Source organism: Ostrinia nubilalis, chromosome 17 (genome assembly GCF_963855985.1).
Source record: "Ostrinia nubilalis chromosome 17, ilOstNubi1.1, whole genome shotgun sequence".
Taxonomy (NCBI): domain Eukaryota; kingdom Metazoa; phylum Arthropoda; class Insecta; order Lepidoptera; family Crambidae; genus Ostrinia; species Ostrinia nubilalis.
Genome location: NC_087104.1, coordinates 2,842,766 through 2,856,781, shown reverse-complemented (window position 1 = coordinate 2,856,781; position 14,016 = coordinate 2,842,766). Strand labels below are relative to the sequence as shown.

General features: G+C 35.1%; 2 protein-coding genes across 2 annotated transcripts; one reads left to right on the top strand and one right to left on the bottom strand.

The window, feature by feature from the left end:
- Positions 1-2,502: 2,502 nt before the first annotated feature.
- On the top strand, positions 2,503-4,515 carry LOC135080194 (facilitated trehalose transporter Tret1-like). Its single transcript, XM_063974876.1, has 3 exons — positions 2,503-2,579; positions 2,973-3,099; positions 3,191-4,515. The coding sequence occupies exons 1-3, from the start codon at positions 2,544-2,546 to the stop codon at positions 4,513-4,515; spliced, it is 1,488 nt and encodes a 495-aa protein (XP_063830946.1). The 5' UTR covers positions 2,503-2,543.
- Positions 4,516-7,108: 2,593 nt separating this feature from the next.
- LOC135079839 (putative phosphatidate phosphatase) lies at positions 7,109-11,568 on the bottom strand. The gene is made up of 6 exons (XM_063974456.1): positions 11,161-11,568; positions 10,546-10,700; positions 9,643-9,839; positions 9,047-9,161; positions 8,474-8,650; positions 7,109-7,518 (listed from the first exon to the last, which is right to left on the bottom strand). The coding sequence occupies exons 1-6, from the start codon at positions 11,207-11,209 to the stop codon at positions 7,417-7,419; spliced, it is 795 nt and encodes a 264-aa protein (XP_063830526.1). The 5' UTR covers positions 11,210-11,568; the 3' UTR covers positions 7,109-7,416.
- Positions 11,569-14,016: the final 2,448 nt, after the last annotated feature.

Sequence of the window (14,016 nt, the reverse complement as noted above, 5' to 3'; positions counted from 1 at the left end):
TAAATATTCTGATGGTGGTATCGAGTGCAGTGGCAATTTTAGTTATTAAGAGGTTCCGTAGAAAACTGGTCCTTACAGTGACGATGTCCGCTAATTTGACATTTTACGTCAGCATCGCTCTATATGTTTACCTGAAGACACACGACTTGTTAAGTTTTGACCATCTTTTTATAGGGCTGGCATTGGTCCACATGCATATGGTAACAGTAGTGGTGGGTGCCATATCCCTTCCGAATATAATAGACGGAGAAATATTTCCTTTGGAACACAGAGGTCTCTGCGGATTGATAGGAATTTTATTCTTCTCAATGAATGAGACTGTCAATATAAAGTCGGCGCGATATTTGTTCGTTAGTATAGGAGTGGAGGGGGCGTACTTGTTGGGTCCGTGGCCGAGTCCCACAGTGTCCGACGCACCCGTGGTCAACGCCCCCGATTTAAATTAATTTAATATCATATTTTTTTCGGCTTTTGCACTAAGTACAGTCAACGAAAAGTAATGAAAAATATAATAATTTTGTTATTATAACAAAAATTTAAATGTTGTATTTAATTTTTGGTTATAAATACTTAATAAAAAATTTATAATTTCAACTTTTATTTGTAGTTAACTAAATGTAGAGAGAGTAGAGTTATTTTAAAGACTGGTTATTTCATTGTTATTATACAGAGTGTTTGGCGGAAGGGTAGACAAAATTCGTGGGTTTATAGATAGGGACGTCGCGGGCACAACTAGTTCGTTTATAAACATTTTTGTGCCTGACTGTACATTTAATTAAAAATTGCTTCAAATCAATGACATCATCCACGTTTCATATATTTTTGGTCCAAAATCAAAAGTGCCGGCCAACAAAAAAAAGTGCTGTATTCTGACAGAATACGTCTGCCTTAGCATTTGTTACTATGGCACCAAAGCCGTAGCTCCACTGTGCGTCGAGTATTTGAGATCTAAAAGTCATCGATTATTCATACATTTTTTGTTCAAAATCAAAAGTGTCTGCCAATAAAAAAAAAGTGCTGTGTTCCGACAGAATACGTCCGCCTTAGCATTTGTTACTATGGCACCAAAGCTGTAGCACCACTATGCGTCGAGTATTTGAGATCTAAAATTCATCGACGATTCATACATTTTTTGTTCAAAATCAAAAGTGACGGCCAATAACAAAAAGTGCTGTCTTCTGACAGAATACGTCCGCCTTAGCATTTGTTACTATGGCACCAAAGCTGTAGCACCACTGTGCGTCGAGTATTTGAGATCTAAAATTCATCGACGATTCATACATTTTTTGTTCAAAATCAAAAATGTCGGCCAATAAAAAAAAAAGTGCTGTATTCTGACAGAATACGTCCGCCTTAGTATTTGTTACTATGACACCAAAGCTGTAGCACCACTGTGCATCGTAGTATTTGAGATCAAAGTCAGTCGTTTCATATATTTTTAGAGCTCAAATACTACGATGCACAGTGGTGCTACAGCTTTGGTGCCATAGTAATAAATGCTAAGGCGGACGTATTCTATCAGAATACAGCACTTTTATTTTTTGGCCGGCACTTTTGATTTTGGACCAAAATGGATGATGTCCTTTCACTGACCGGGGGCGTCGACCACAGGTGCGTCGAATACTGGGGGACTCGGCCACGGACCCTACTTGTTATATGCAGTGTTGGTGGCGTATTGTTTGACAATAGTGTTGATTTTATTACCAGAAACAAAAGACAGAAGTATAATAGACATAGAAGAGGAGTTCAAAGGTAAACGGCTGGTTAATGAACTTCAATTAATGGAAAGCAAATGCGAAGAATAGAGTAGAAATAGAAGAATAAATTGAATTAATAAGAATAAGTAGATTGGGCAGGTTATTTTTAAAACAAGAATGTAATAACAACAGAAGTATCTACACTTCTGTCTAGACTAACCCATTAAGTACCTACGCGCATTTAGAATTATCATGAAAGTATTTTTTTAGTGTGCTTTATCATTGTTTCAGTAAATAAAGTTATGGTTTATAAATAGTTGGCCACTGATTTATTTATACCTACCAAACGCCAAAAGTGAAAAGCCAAATTTTTTGCATTATTTTATATTCATTCTCTACTGTAGTAACAGTAGTAGATAGTAGGATCTCAAGTAGCTACATGTTGGCAAACACTGTCCTGCTGTACCGTTCTGCTGTAATTAAGCATAGGCATTAAATTATGAGTATGCTGAACCACTCGTTAGCAGCGATTCAGTAAGTATTGTTTTATTGCAGTTGGCGAAACAATAAAAAATTAACTAGTCTGGTTGACTAAACCACACAACGACGAAGTGAAATATTGATTGTAATCGTGTCTTTAGTAAAACTTACTAATATCGATAACAATATCGACTAATACTACTAGTATCGTCAATGTGTATAATTTAGTAGGTACCAAATAAATATTTTTTCTTTCTTTCTGAATAAAAATCTGATTAAAAATCACATTTTGAGTTTTAAAAAATCAGTTATGGATTCATTACAGGGATTGATTGATGTAAGCCATCGAAGATAAAATTGAAGGCAATGCCAGCACAATGGTTCACGCCTTTATTTAAACAGGTAAAGATTCTCACTTTGACTATCATTCCACCAACTTAATGTTTCGTGTTAAAGATGTCTTTTTCAAAGTTTTACTATTTTTATCATATGCTACTAAGTTTCAAATTCGTCCTACTCATTTCTGCTTTTGCTGATAGAGACTAAAATGCTTCTGAATAACTTCTACCTATGCGGTTTTTCGAGGTCGCAGACGGTAGGTATCAAATAAGCAGTGGGGTTCCAAAACCAATAGGCATGCGCAAGATATTAGTCATGTTTTTCGATTCGACGATAAAAAAAATACCATTTAACAAGTGCATCAATGAATATTCTTCAGGGTCCGTAAACCTGCTACTATACTCAACTACTGCATTGGATAAACCAGGTGTATCACTTTGATTCCAATATTTGCAGTGTTTCCTGACGTCGGGCGTGTCCCTCAACTTCCTCGCACATGGCGTGGTCATGGGGTTCTCTTCAGTGCTCCTACCACAGCTGAGGGAAACGACCGACATTGACGAAGCGTCGGCGACATGGATCGGTAAGTAAATGCTTAGATCCTACCTAGTCTGAATATGTAATGATAGAGTCCGAAAACTATTCAAAATTAAAATCTGCTTCCTTTGTTTTAGCGTCCATATTCGGATTATCCCTCATAGTAGGAGCATTGTTGGTCACAGTCGTCATGAACTCATACGGCCGAAAACCTGTCAATATCTCCAGCGCTGCGTTCATGACCGTAGGATGGCTCATCATCAGCGCATCCGAGAGTGCACCCAGCCTTTTATTCGCAAGATGCCTTCAAGGGTTCTCAATGGGCCTGTTAGCTAATATGGGCAACGTCCTCATTGGAGAATGTTGCAGTCCCAAAAATCGAGGCGCTCTTTTGACAACTATATCTTTAGCAATCATGTTTGGTGTTTTCCTGGTTCATTTATTAGGAACCATCGTCTCTTGGCAGAGAGTTGCTTTGATAGCTGCTTTCATAGCGTTTGTAGACTTGATAATAATCATTTTATCACCAGAATCGCCAAGTTTTTATGCGATCAAGGGAAAGTACGACGAGTGTCGGAAAGCATTCCATTGGCTACGAGGTCTTTCAGAAGAGGAGGAATTGGAGAAGCTTATAAAAATGAACATGGCCAGGACATCAAACGAGGCTAATAATGCCAACGAAAGTATTTCAAATAAACTTAAGAGGAATCTAGATTACCTTAAAGACACTTTGGGTAAACGAGAAGTTTATATACCGGTTATTATAATGATGCACATGTACGGGATCGCCCAATGGTCTGGTGCCGTCACATTTGACACATACGCGAAAGATATTCTTGATGTTGTGTTGGGCAAAGATATCAATTTCCCGGCCATAATAGTGTCATTGGATATTCAGAGGCTTGTGTCGAATGCACTAATAATTCTAGCTATTAAAAAGATGCGAAGAAAGTTGGTCCTTTCAGTGACAATATCGGCCAATGTTATATCATACGTCAGCATCGCTTTGTACGTTTATCTGAAGACTTATGTCTTGATGGGATTTGACCACCTTTTCATAGGATTGACTTTGGTTCATATCCATATGTTTACCGTGGTGGTGGGTGCCGTTCCCCTCCCGAATATAATAGCTGGAGAAATCTTCCCTTTGGAACATAGAGGTCTCTGTGGATTGATAGGGATTTTGTTCTTCTCAATCAATGAGACTATCAATATTAAGTCAGCGCGATATTTGTTCGCTAGTATAGGAGTGGAAGGAGCATATTTGTTGTATGCAGTGTTGGTTGCGTATTGCTTGACGGTAGCGTGGATCTTATTGCCAGAGACTAAAGACCGAGTTTTGATTGACATTGAGGAGGAGTTCCGAGGTGAACCGCTGATTACTGCGGGGTTACTCCGAAAATCGTTATCCAAAGATTCGAATGTTGCCGTCCCTCTCACGCAAAGCGAGATGCCAGAATGAGCGACAGTGACATAGTCCCGAAACACTACGTAAACAGCCTTTCGGAGTAGCCCTGATGAAGTTAAATTAATGCAAAGCAAGAAGAAGAAATAGTAGGTATCTTTGAAATTTATTTGATTTTATCAGCTAAATAGTTTACAGCTAGGGCAGTCAAAAACTTAAAATTGTGTAAAAATAGTTTAATCCGGTCAAAGAACATTTTTGCTTATAAATAAGTTTAATTTGTTTAAATATTGATTTATTACAATATTATTGAAAAATATATTATTAAGCATTATTTAGATAGCTGCTCAAATACAGCCTACATAAATACAATTTAATAAACAAAGGTATTCAGTTATTTTTAGAAGTTAAATAAACCGCTACATAGCGGTTATATGTATTTTATTTGTATATTGTATTTAACTTTACCTAATTATTATCTTTATAATTATCTCTATACGTAATGTTAATTGGGTAGAAATGTAAAAAAAAAACTTTTATTTCATTAACTTCAATAATAGAAAGTGTGATGAAATAAATAAGTTATGATTAACAAATAAACTATAGATATAAAATGAAGAATCACATTGTTATATCACTGTACACATGTTACATAGTATATCTACGTCATATTATAAAATAATTATCTTTGGTTGTGTTCAATAATAAAATAAATAAACATTATTCTGCTAAAGCATTTGGAATGTGGAATAATACTTCAATTATTATAAATTAATTGGTTTACATTTTCACTAATAAATTATACACCGTGTTACTTTGCATTCTTGCCATATTCACAGAGATAAAAGTAGGTAACAATACCTATTTATTTAAGATAAACAAGAGACTCCCATAAAGAAAGTACACTAAGATTTTAGTAAATTTGGTTTTTCAGTACAAATTGGAATAAACCTATTTTGTCTCGCACGTTCTACAGGTGCAAGTGGAATAAACCTAGTGGGCGTGGCCTAGTTCTTAATTTTATGGCTTTGGGTACCAGACTTTTTATCCAGTCATAATAACTATTTTAAAATACTCTTCAGTTGATTTCAGATTTTCCTTTCTACTTTACGGGCTTAGGACCGTCAAAAATACGTAATAATTAATAGGGTTTCAATTAATTTACAACATTGTACCCTATTTTTACAAATTAATAAATTAAGTATGAAATGAAATCACCTTATTCACAATTAATTATTTATTCATAAGTTCCTACTCACAAAGTTTACGTACTGCGAAGCAAGTGTTCAAAGTGTCCTCCGTTCTGATGAAGGCACAGTCTAGCACGGCGAAGCGTAGGTTTATCGCTTTAGTTTTCGCAACACATAAACGTTTTGTATCACAGTTTCACTAACGTAACGCGTTTATGTAACGCGTTTACACTGTTTATCTCTTCTGCGCATACCAGTCGTTTCAAGTCACTCCAAAAATCCATTGGTGTCAGGTCCGAGGATCGTGGTGGCCAAGCTACTGGACCCCTCGTCCAATCCACTGTTCACCAAACGTATTATTCGCGCACTTGACGTCCTTATTGTGGGGGAGCACCATCCTGCTGGTAGTAGAGCATTTGGTGTAATGCTAAGGGTACGTCATCAAGCATTTCGTCTAAGACGTCTTGCAGACACTCCCAGCACCATTTTGATAAAATTATTCGTTGTTTGAATACACTTCAGTCATTTTTGTATTATTTATTACGTGATTTGTGTTTGATGGATTTCTCAGTTTTTTACAAGTGTCAAAAAGACATTTTAAAGACATTAGATTGCAATAGATATTTAAAAATACAGTAAAAAGTAAAAAAGTCTCCATCGCCATCGCCAACAAGTGATGTGCATGCGTTACGATAATTAGTGGTGTGTTTAACAGATTGTCGATAAAATAAAATACTCAAGATTAAAAAAAAAAAATTCGGGCATTATTTTTTTACGGATTTGTGTTCAGTATCAGTAATATAGTAACCTCTGTAAATATGGCAAGAATGCAAAGTAACACCCTGTATAACACGTAAGTAATAGAAAACAAATAAAATAATATGATGTTTGTTGATATTAAATCATCGGATAGTACTAATTGCAAGTATCATAAATTCATATTAGTAGATGTTTCTTTGTTTGTTTAGAGTAAAGTTTGCTTTAGTTGTAAAAATATCTGTTTAATTTAAATAAAGATGTAAGTTGATGTTGGTTTCTAATATAGGTAAATTAATATTTTTTGTTTATTGACACATCAATTAAATTATACCGCAAAAAACAATATTTAATTTTGCGAGTAACGAATATTCGATCAAGTTGCACAAATACAAGCTCTTGATTTTTCTTATTAGAATAATAAGACCTTATAAATCGATGCAAAGTCAAGCACATTTTATTTCATTTAGCCTTTTTCTATGCAAATGAGTATTACGCAAATATAATCTAGAATAAATAAAATATAATAATAATAAATAACCACAAATAAATTATACGTTAACCACGACTATACATTAAATACCATTTTCCCCTTATAGTATACCCACAAAAAACAAGTCTAGACTACATACTGATTAACTAGAACTACTACTACTACAGTTAAATAAAAAAAATAATAAAATCACAATTAAAAAAATCGGAAATACAGATTACTTACATATTTATTTACATAAATATTTTACTGACGAATTTTTTTTATTTATTTTTTATTCTCTCTCACGTTTATTGAAATATTGATTACATACAGGGTGTAAGAAGATATAGGTCAGCAAAACATTCAAAATAGTGCGTACAGATCTCGCTCGAACACCGAACTCCATCTCAAGAATTCATGACTTTCCTAGACTGACACCCTGTATGAATATCTCAATAGTGGAATTTTATATCGGTTAAATAAGAGATAACTAAAATAAATAATAAATTAAGAAACCAAACCATAATAAACCACGTGTTACGTATCACACACGGTCACTGTGGCAGTGCCTGGTTTTTCATGCGAGCTTTCTTCTTTACCAGGGTTGGGGCAGTCGAAGTTCTTACAAAGCGACGCGACCTGGAAAGAAAAATAAAAGATGTATTTATAACACATACCTACTTTATAATTATTTTAATCACTCACAGTATAGCTACTTCTACCACAGATTACTTCGTCTGCTACTTTCTGTGTTTCAGTCAATATTATTTTTGACAAGATAGGATAATTATCAAACCACACAGTTATACAGGGTGACTGGTAATAAGTGGAGGAGCCGATAAGGGCTAGACTCCCCTTATTTTTTTATGGTTATTATGGTTATTATACCCTTATGGTTATACTGACAGATAACCCTATGAGACGGTGTTTTAGAGACGTCAAACGTCAGCGAGACTCCAAATGTGCTTCAGATTTGTATGCTCTATCACGTCATATTATGTCAATGTCGTCCCTCCCGTGCCGCTCTCATACAGTCATTGGCTGAGTTAAGCGCTATAACTGTAATATTCACGGATAATTTTATTTTATTAACTAGCGGCCGCCCGCGACTTCGTACGCGTGGATCCCGTTTTACCCCCTTCATCTATCTTACGTGGTTTAGATTTTTTCATATAAATGTTTTTTCCCGCTAACTCCTGTTCCCGTGGGAATTTTGCAATATCCTGTTGTAACTAAGCTTTAAGTTTACTAAGGTACCTGCATGCCAAATTTCAAGCGTCTAACATAAGCGGTTTAAATTTTTCATACAAAAGGATTTTCCCGCTAATTCCTGTTCCCGTGGGAATTCTAAGTATACTATAACCTGCCCAAGAGTAAGAAGAATAATTGTACCAAGTTTCGTTAAAATCCGTCTAGTAGTTTTTGTTTCTATAAGGAACATACAGACAGACAGACAGACAGACAAAAATTTTACTGATTGCAATTTTGGCATCAGTATCGATCACTAATCACCCCCTGACAGTTATTTTGAAAATATATTTCATGTACAGAACTGACCTCTCTACAGATTTATTATAAGTATAGATATACTCACAGTATAAAACAGAATAGGGACTCCCAAAGCGGCCCCGGCTAGTACGTCCCACCAGTGGTGCCTGTGGTCCGTAATCCTGGATATCGCACAGTACACCGCGCTCACTATACTTAGTACTTGCGCGCAGAGTATAGCGCGCGACCGTACCAGGCGTTTCGTTCTTTGATGGAGGTAGTACTGCGAAGATAAATAATTTAAATAACTTTCTTAAATATAAATGAATTTTGCAAATAAATAGTGTATCAATAGCAAATCTGACTATAATATATTTTTGTTTGTAAAATCACTCTTAAACATGATACCGAAATGATTAGCTTAATGAGATATTGTCTGTACATGATTTGTAAAACAAATTCTTATCTATTTAAATAATAAACTCTTACAAAGTGAGGATGATCACGAAATTATATTAAAACTTTGTCTATAGGCTTAAAATCTTTAGATAGCAAATTTTGGTTTGGTCTTTGAATTACGATCATATTTTCAAAGTGAAATAATTGTAATACTTAATTATAAACTATTACAAAGGCAGGCAGGTAGTTAGAAGTACAGAATGATTTTAACAATACTTACAGCTATAAAAAACCCGGTGTGTAGAGCAAGGGAGGTGTGGCCTGAAGGAAAGCTTTTATCTGACTGACTTAGCCAGTGAGTTTTCAGACAAGTGTAGCTTGACACATATTCTGACCTGAAATTAAGAAACAATGTCTATTTAAAATTATTATCATTATTATGTGGGTTGCAGCAACTTAGGGCATAGTTCTGGTGTAAAATTTGATGCAAAACACTTCTTCTACCACAAGTTTTATTCAAATAATTAAAATACAAATTGAGACACATTTATAAATAGTATAATAATTATGGTGTGTAATTGATTAAACAAATATACAGGGTGGAATTTTGTAATGCCACCTGGAGGGAAAGTACTCTTAATACTGTAGACAGAAAATGTTACTGAAAGAAAACATTCCTTTATTTTTGAAAAGAAAGAGAACTGCATTAAAAGATTTTTGAAAACAGATTAAGATTTTTACAAAATTTCACCCTGTATAGGGTGTAAGGCAGATATAGATATTTTTGAGCTGATGGAGGACATTTTATACAATTCCATTGTGGCTCTAAAGATGGTGAAGCATGTAACAAGAAAAAACACATTTAAAAAAACATACCCGGTACAAGTGCCAGCCTCTTGCGGATTGCAAGTGTCAAAGAAGTCTGGTCTTGGCTCTCCTACGAGGATCTTCAACAACTGCACCACCATCAAGTTAATCAGCACACCATACATGTATTCTTTGTACCAGCACAACGCTTGTTCCTTTGACCGCCCTGCATCGTCCTTGTTGTATACTCTTTCTACAATAAGTAACTGAAACAAAGAGTTTTCATAGTTATTACTCTTTATGTGTACTTAAGTACCGTACCGGAAATCGCAGCGTGGGCCGTCCACCTACAAGGTGGACCGACGACATCGTAAAGGTAGCAGGGAAGCGCTGGACGCAGGCCGCGACCAATCGATCAACGTGGAAAGCATTAGGGGAGGCCTATGATCAGCAGTGTACGTCCTATGGCTGAAATGATGATGATGATGTGTACATAATCAAGACCAAGACACCCGTGCCATATTCACATACGATACTTGCTTAAATGAAGCAGAAAATCAAATTCTAGACTGCATCTCACTTAACACCAGGTGCGATTGCGGTCAAATACCTGCCTTGTCTTGCATAAAAAAAGCTCTGTGATTGGTCTGTGTGTGACCCTGTGCGTCAACGCGCACTGTGAGATCTCATACATGTTTGTAAATAAGGGCGTAAATTACCTTATTAAGGTTAGGTAAAAAAAGTAGTGCAGTATTGTTACTTTATTAGACTTGGTAGAACATACATAAGGAAGAGGGATACATAAGGAGTGCAGGTGCGGTTTTGTTCCCCAGTCGATGAAGCACCTGATGTCGTGCCCTGAGTGCCCAAACAACTGCACTCAGGAGGATTTTTTTGGCAGAGTTTTGGGGTGACACTGTGTAGGTTTCTTGTCGACACGAAAAGAAGAAGAAGGAAGAGTGATTTACTTACAACAACTAACGGTAGAAACACAACAGTCGCCAGTAGCCACTTCCAACTAATTGTATCGCCAGTGAAAGGGTGCGAGAGCGCTGGATCGTTGCAGTAGAAGCCCAGTTGACGGCTGGGAAGCAGGCGGAGTTCCACGATCAGAAGGATCAGAATTACTGAAAAAGTATGTATTTTTTTTAAAATAATATTAGGTATTTGTAAATACAAATTACATATTCAAAGCCATACAGGATAATAGTTAGTTACCTAGTATGCTAAATAGTAGTGAGAATGAGATAACAATATACAAGTCTATTTAAATAACAATGTAAGTATTTATTCTAGAAATGTACTGCTACTAAGATTGTAAATCTTGATCTACATTTTATGTAGAGACGGTAGCCCAACAAGCCTAAGGGTCTTGTAGTATTGTAATAGAGATGAGTTTACAATAAAAAAATATAGTCTCAATGTGCTGTCGTCTGTACATATAGTTTATTTATTTAAACAACGGTAAATTTTAGTTTTCTCTAAGTTATAACCTCTATAATAATTCTGCTATAATCTCTCTCTTAGATTTTTTTTCCTTGAACTTCTAGAGAAAATAATGTAATAATAAATAAATGAAGTACATACCTCTATGCCACCGATTTGTTTTAGACCACAATAACTTTACTCTATCCATTTCGACCGGAATATTACCAAATTAACCTCGCACTTAGTAGCTAACCTTTCTCGTGACTAGCTTATTACTTTACTGGACAAACTACATATCACTGAATCATCTTACTTAATAAGATTATATCATAAATGTAAAAATAACACCGAGGCTTTCGATCATGTAACGCACTGTTGGAACATCTTTGTTGCATAAATTTTACCGTTATAATAATTGGTCTATAACGGTATAATGGGTTTTAGCGATAGGTATACATTTATTATCGCATATTAGGCACTCGTTAACATGTAAAACTCCTTAAATATTAGTACAAATACAAAGATAACTCGTTTGAAAATACAAACAAGCAACATCGGCTGATGTTGACGTTGGCTGTATCTGTCAATGTCAATGTCATGGTATGTTGCATGAAGCTACAGATAAAAATGGAGGCCACACTCCGAATACCTACTTGAAGCACAAACTAAGTATCACTATCTCGCTCTCTGTGGGCAGACTCGCTCTTTCTAAATAAACAAAAAATATAAAATTGCTCAAATTCAATGAAACCAATGTAAAATCTTTATTTCTTGACATAGGTATCATTAAAAATGATAAGTGTAATTAGCGGTAAAACGTTTTAGGAAGAAATTACTGTAAAAAATGTGAAAAATGTTTACAATGATCCAATGTCGGAAATCACGAAATAAACACTTACGCGTGGAATCTTATGTCACTTCCAGGACACCACGTACTACCGCAACCACGCACTACAAAATTTTGCACCAATTCTTGTGATAAAACAATGATTATTTCCTGTAAACAATCTCAAACGAAATTAACTGCTTAATAAACAAAATAGTAAACAACCGCCATGATGGGCCAGATTGGGCCGATGTTGCCACATGGTACCGATTACCCAGGAATTGGGATTGTAATTCCCTGATTCGCCAACACATTAAGCCTAAATGGCCGACAATTTTGTGATTTTTTATTTAACTAGGTAATCTTAGTTTCAAATATTAATTATTTATTTTTTAACTTCTGATTTGGTTAGTGAATTGGCTATTTCGAAGAATTTACAAGGAGATTTAAATCAGAAGATAGCAATACTACAGTTCACACTAAAAAGAGAGGTAGGGCCGCAGAGAGCGAGATAGATATAAGTAGGTATTTGACTCAAGTTTTTGTTCCAACTTTGCCCTCCATTTTTATCTTTAGCTTCATGGTATGTTGACAGTTGCGTTTCGTTTAAAAATTCACTTGAAAGTAAAAAAACTTAAAAAACGTAATTAATTTACTAAATATTAGTCCCCAACCCGTTTGGAAAGCGTATGAACTTTAGGCTAATATTCCATTAATTTGATTGTGGTAAACTATAAACTATATTGCCTTATTGGACACAACACAACACAATAGGATTGTTAGAATTTGTAACCTCCTATTTTACCAAGCAATTTTCCTAAATAAAATTGCTGTTTTGAAACCTTAATGCCAATTATAATACAAGCATTTACTAGACCTGCCCCCAGTGTTGCCAGAAGGTTACTTTTGTAACCTTTTAGGTTACTTTTGAACTGCTGTGGTTACTTTTAGGTTACACTAATGAAAAGGTTACTTTTAGGTGATTTTTCAGAAATTGTAGAATTAACTTTACAGGTTATTCAGTAAAAAATATTAATAGTGACAATTTAAAAATTATGTCATAAAGTGCATTTAAACTTGAATTTGATTAATTATATTTTGTTAAAAAAAATGAGTTTTAGCGAATGTTTTTCGATAATAAAACGCAAATCCATGAAACGTTTATATACGACTGGCCACTTTTCGAATTTAGATGATCAATTGTATTCATTTTCCATCCATGAAATGAACAACCTTACCACGGTAATACTATCATACAGTAAGTATTGTAACTTCATATAAACGGACGAAACGTGAGCTTTCCTTCGAAATTCAAATCTCGGTATGCGCTCGACATGCAAAAGTCGGGGGTGTCGCGAATGTGTCACAGTAATAAACTGACGATGTGTTGTTTTGTAAACAGTAAGTGTTGTTTTTATAAAAAATAATTACAAGTACCTATTTATACAGGGTGTTAGGTAAATGGGCTTATAAGCCGACTAGCCCATATTAACATTATATTGTAAATGGTATGGTGTAGTCAGTGATATCATATTTTTTTAAATTTTCATATAAAATCAGATTTGTATGAAAATTTAAATTATTAAAATGCTGATATAACATTTCTGACTTCACCATACCATTTATATGCACACGTTAACATGGGCTAGTGTCTGCTTATAAACCCATTTACCCAACACTCTGTATAATAAATCAAGCATTTTGTACGCCTCGGTCGAGGAGCATACATTTTACGGCCGCAAATTTATAACATTTGTTACTAAATCTTAACACAAATATTTTTTTTAGTTAAATCTACTAATGACAAGACAACATGCATTTTTATCCTATTTCATTCACAAAGTATTTTGTTTGTCAAAATAAAAAAAAAATTACAATCACAAAATACACTCACAAAACTAGATAGAAATTCTAAGTAGGCAGATGTAGTGAAAATAGGGTCCGTAGGTGGGCAGCCCTATCGCATGTTGTCATACGGTGACGTACCGCTCGGCTGTTGACATTTATTTCAAAAATATGGCCGAGTTGGAATACTGTATAGATAGTATTACCGTGACCTTACACAATCATCGCTCCGCACCACCCCCCCCCCCCCCCCCCCGTATGAAGGTTACTTTTGATTCAAAAAGGTTACTTTTTTTATATTTCTGGTAATTTCTGACTAGACCCGACTGGCAACACTGCCTGCC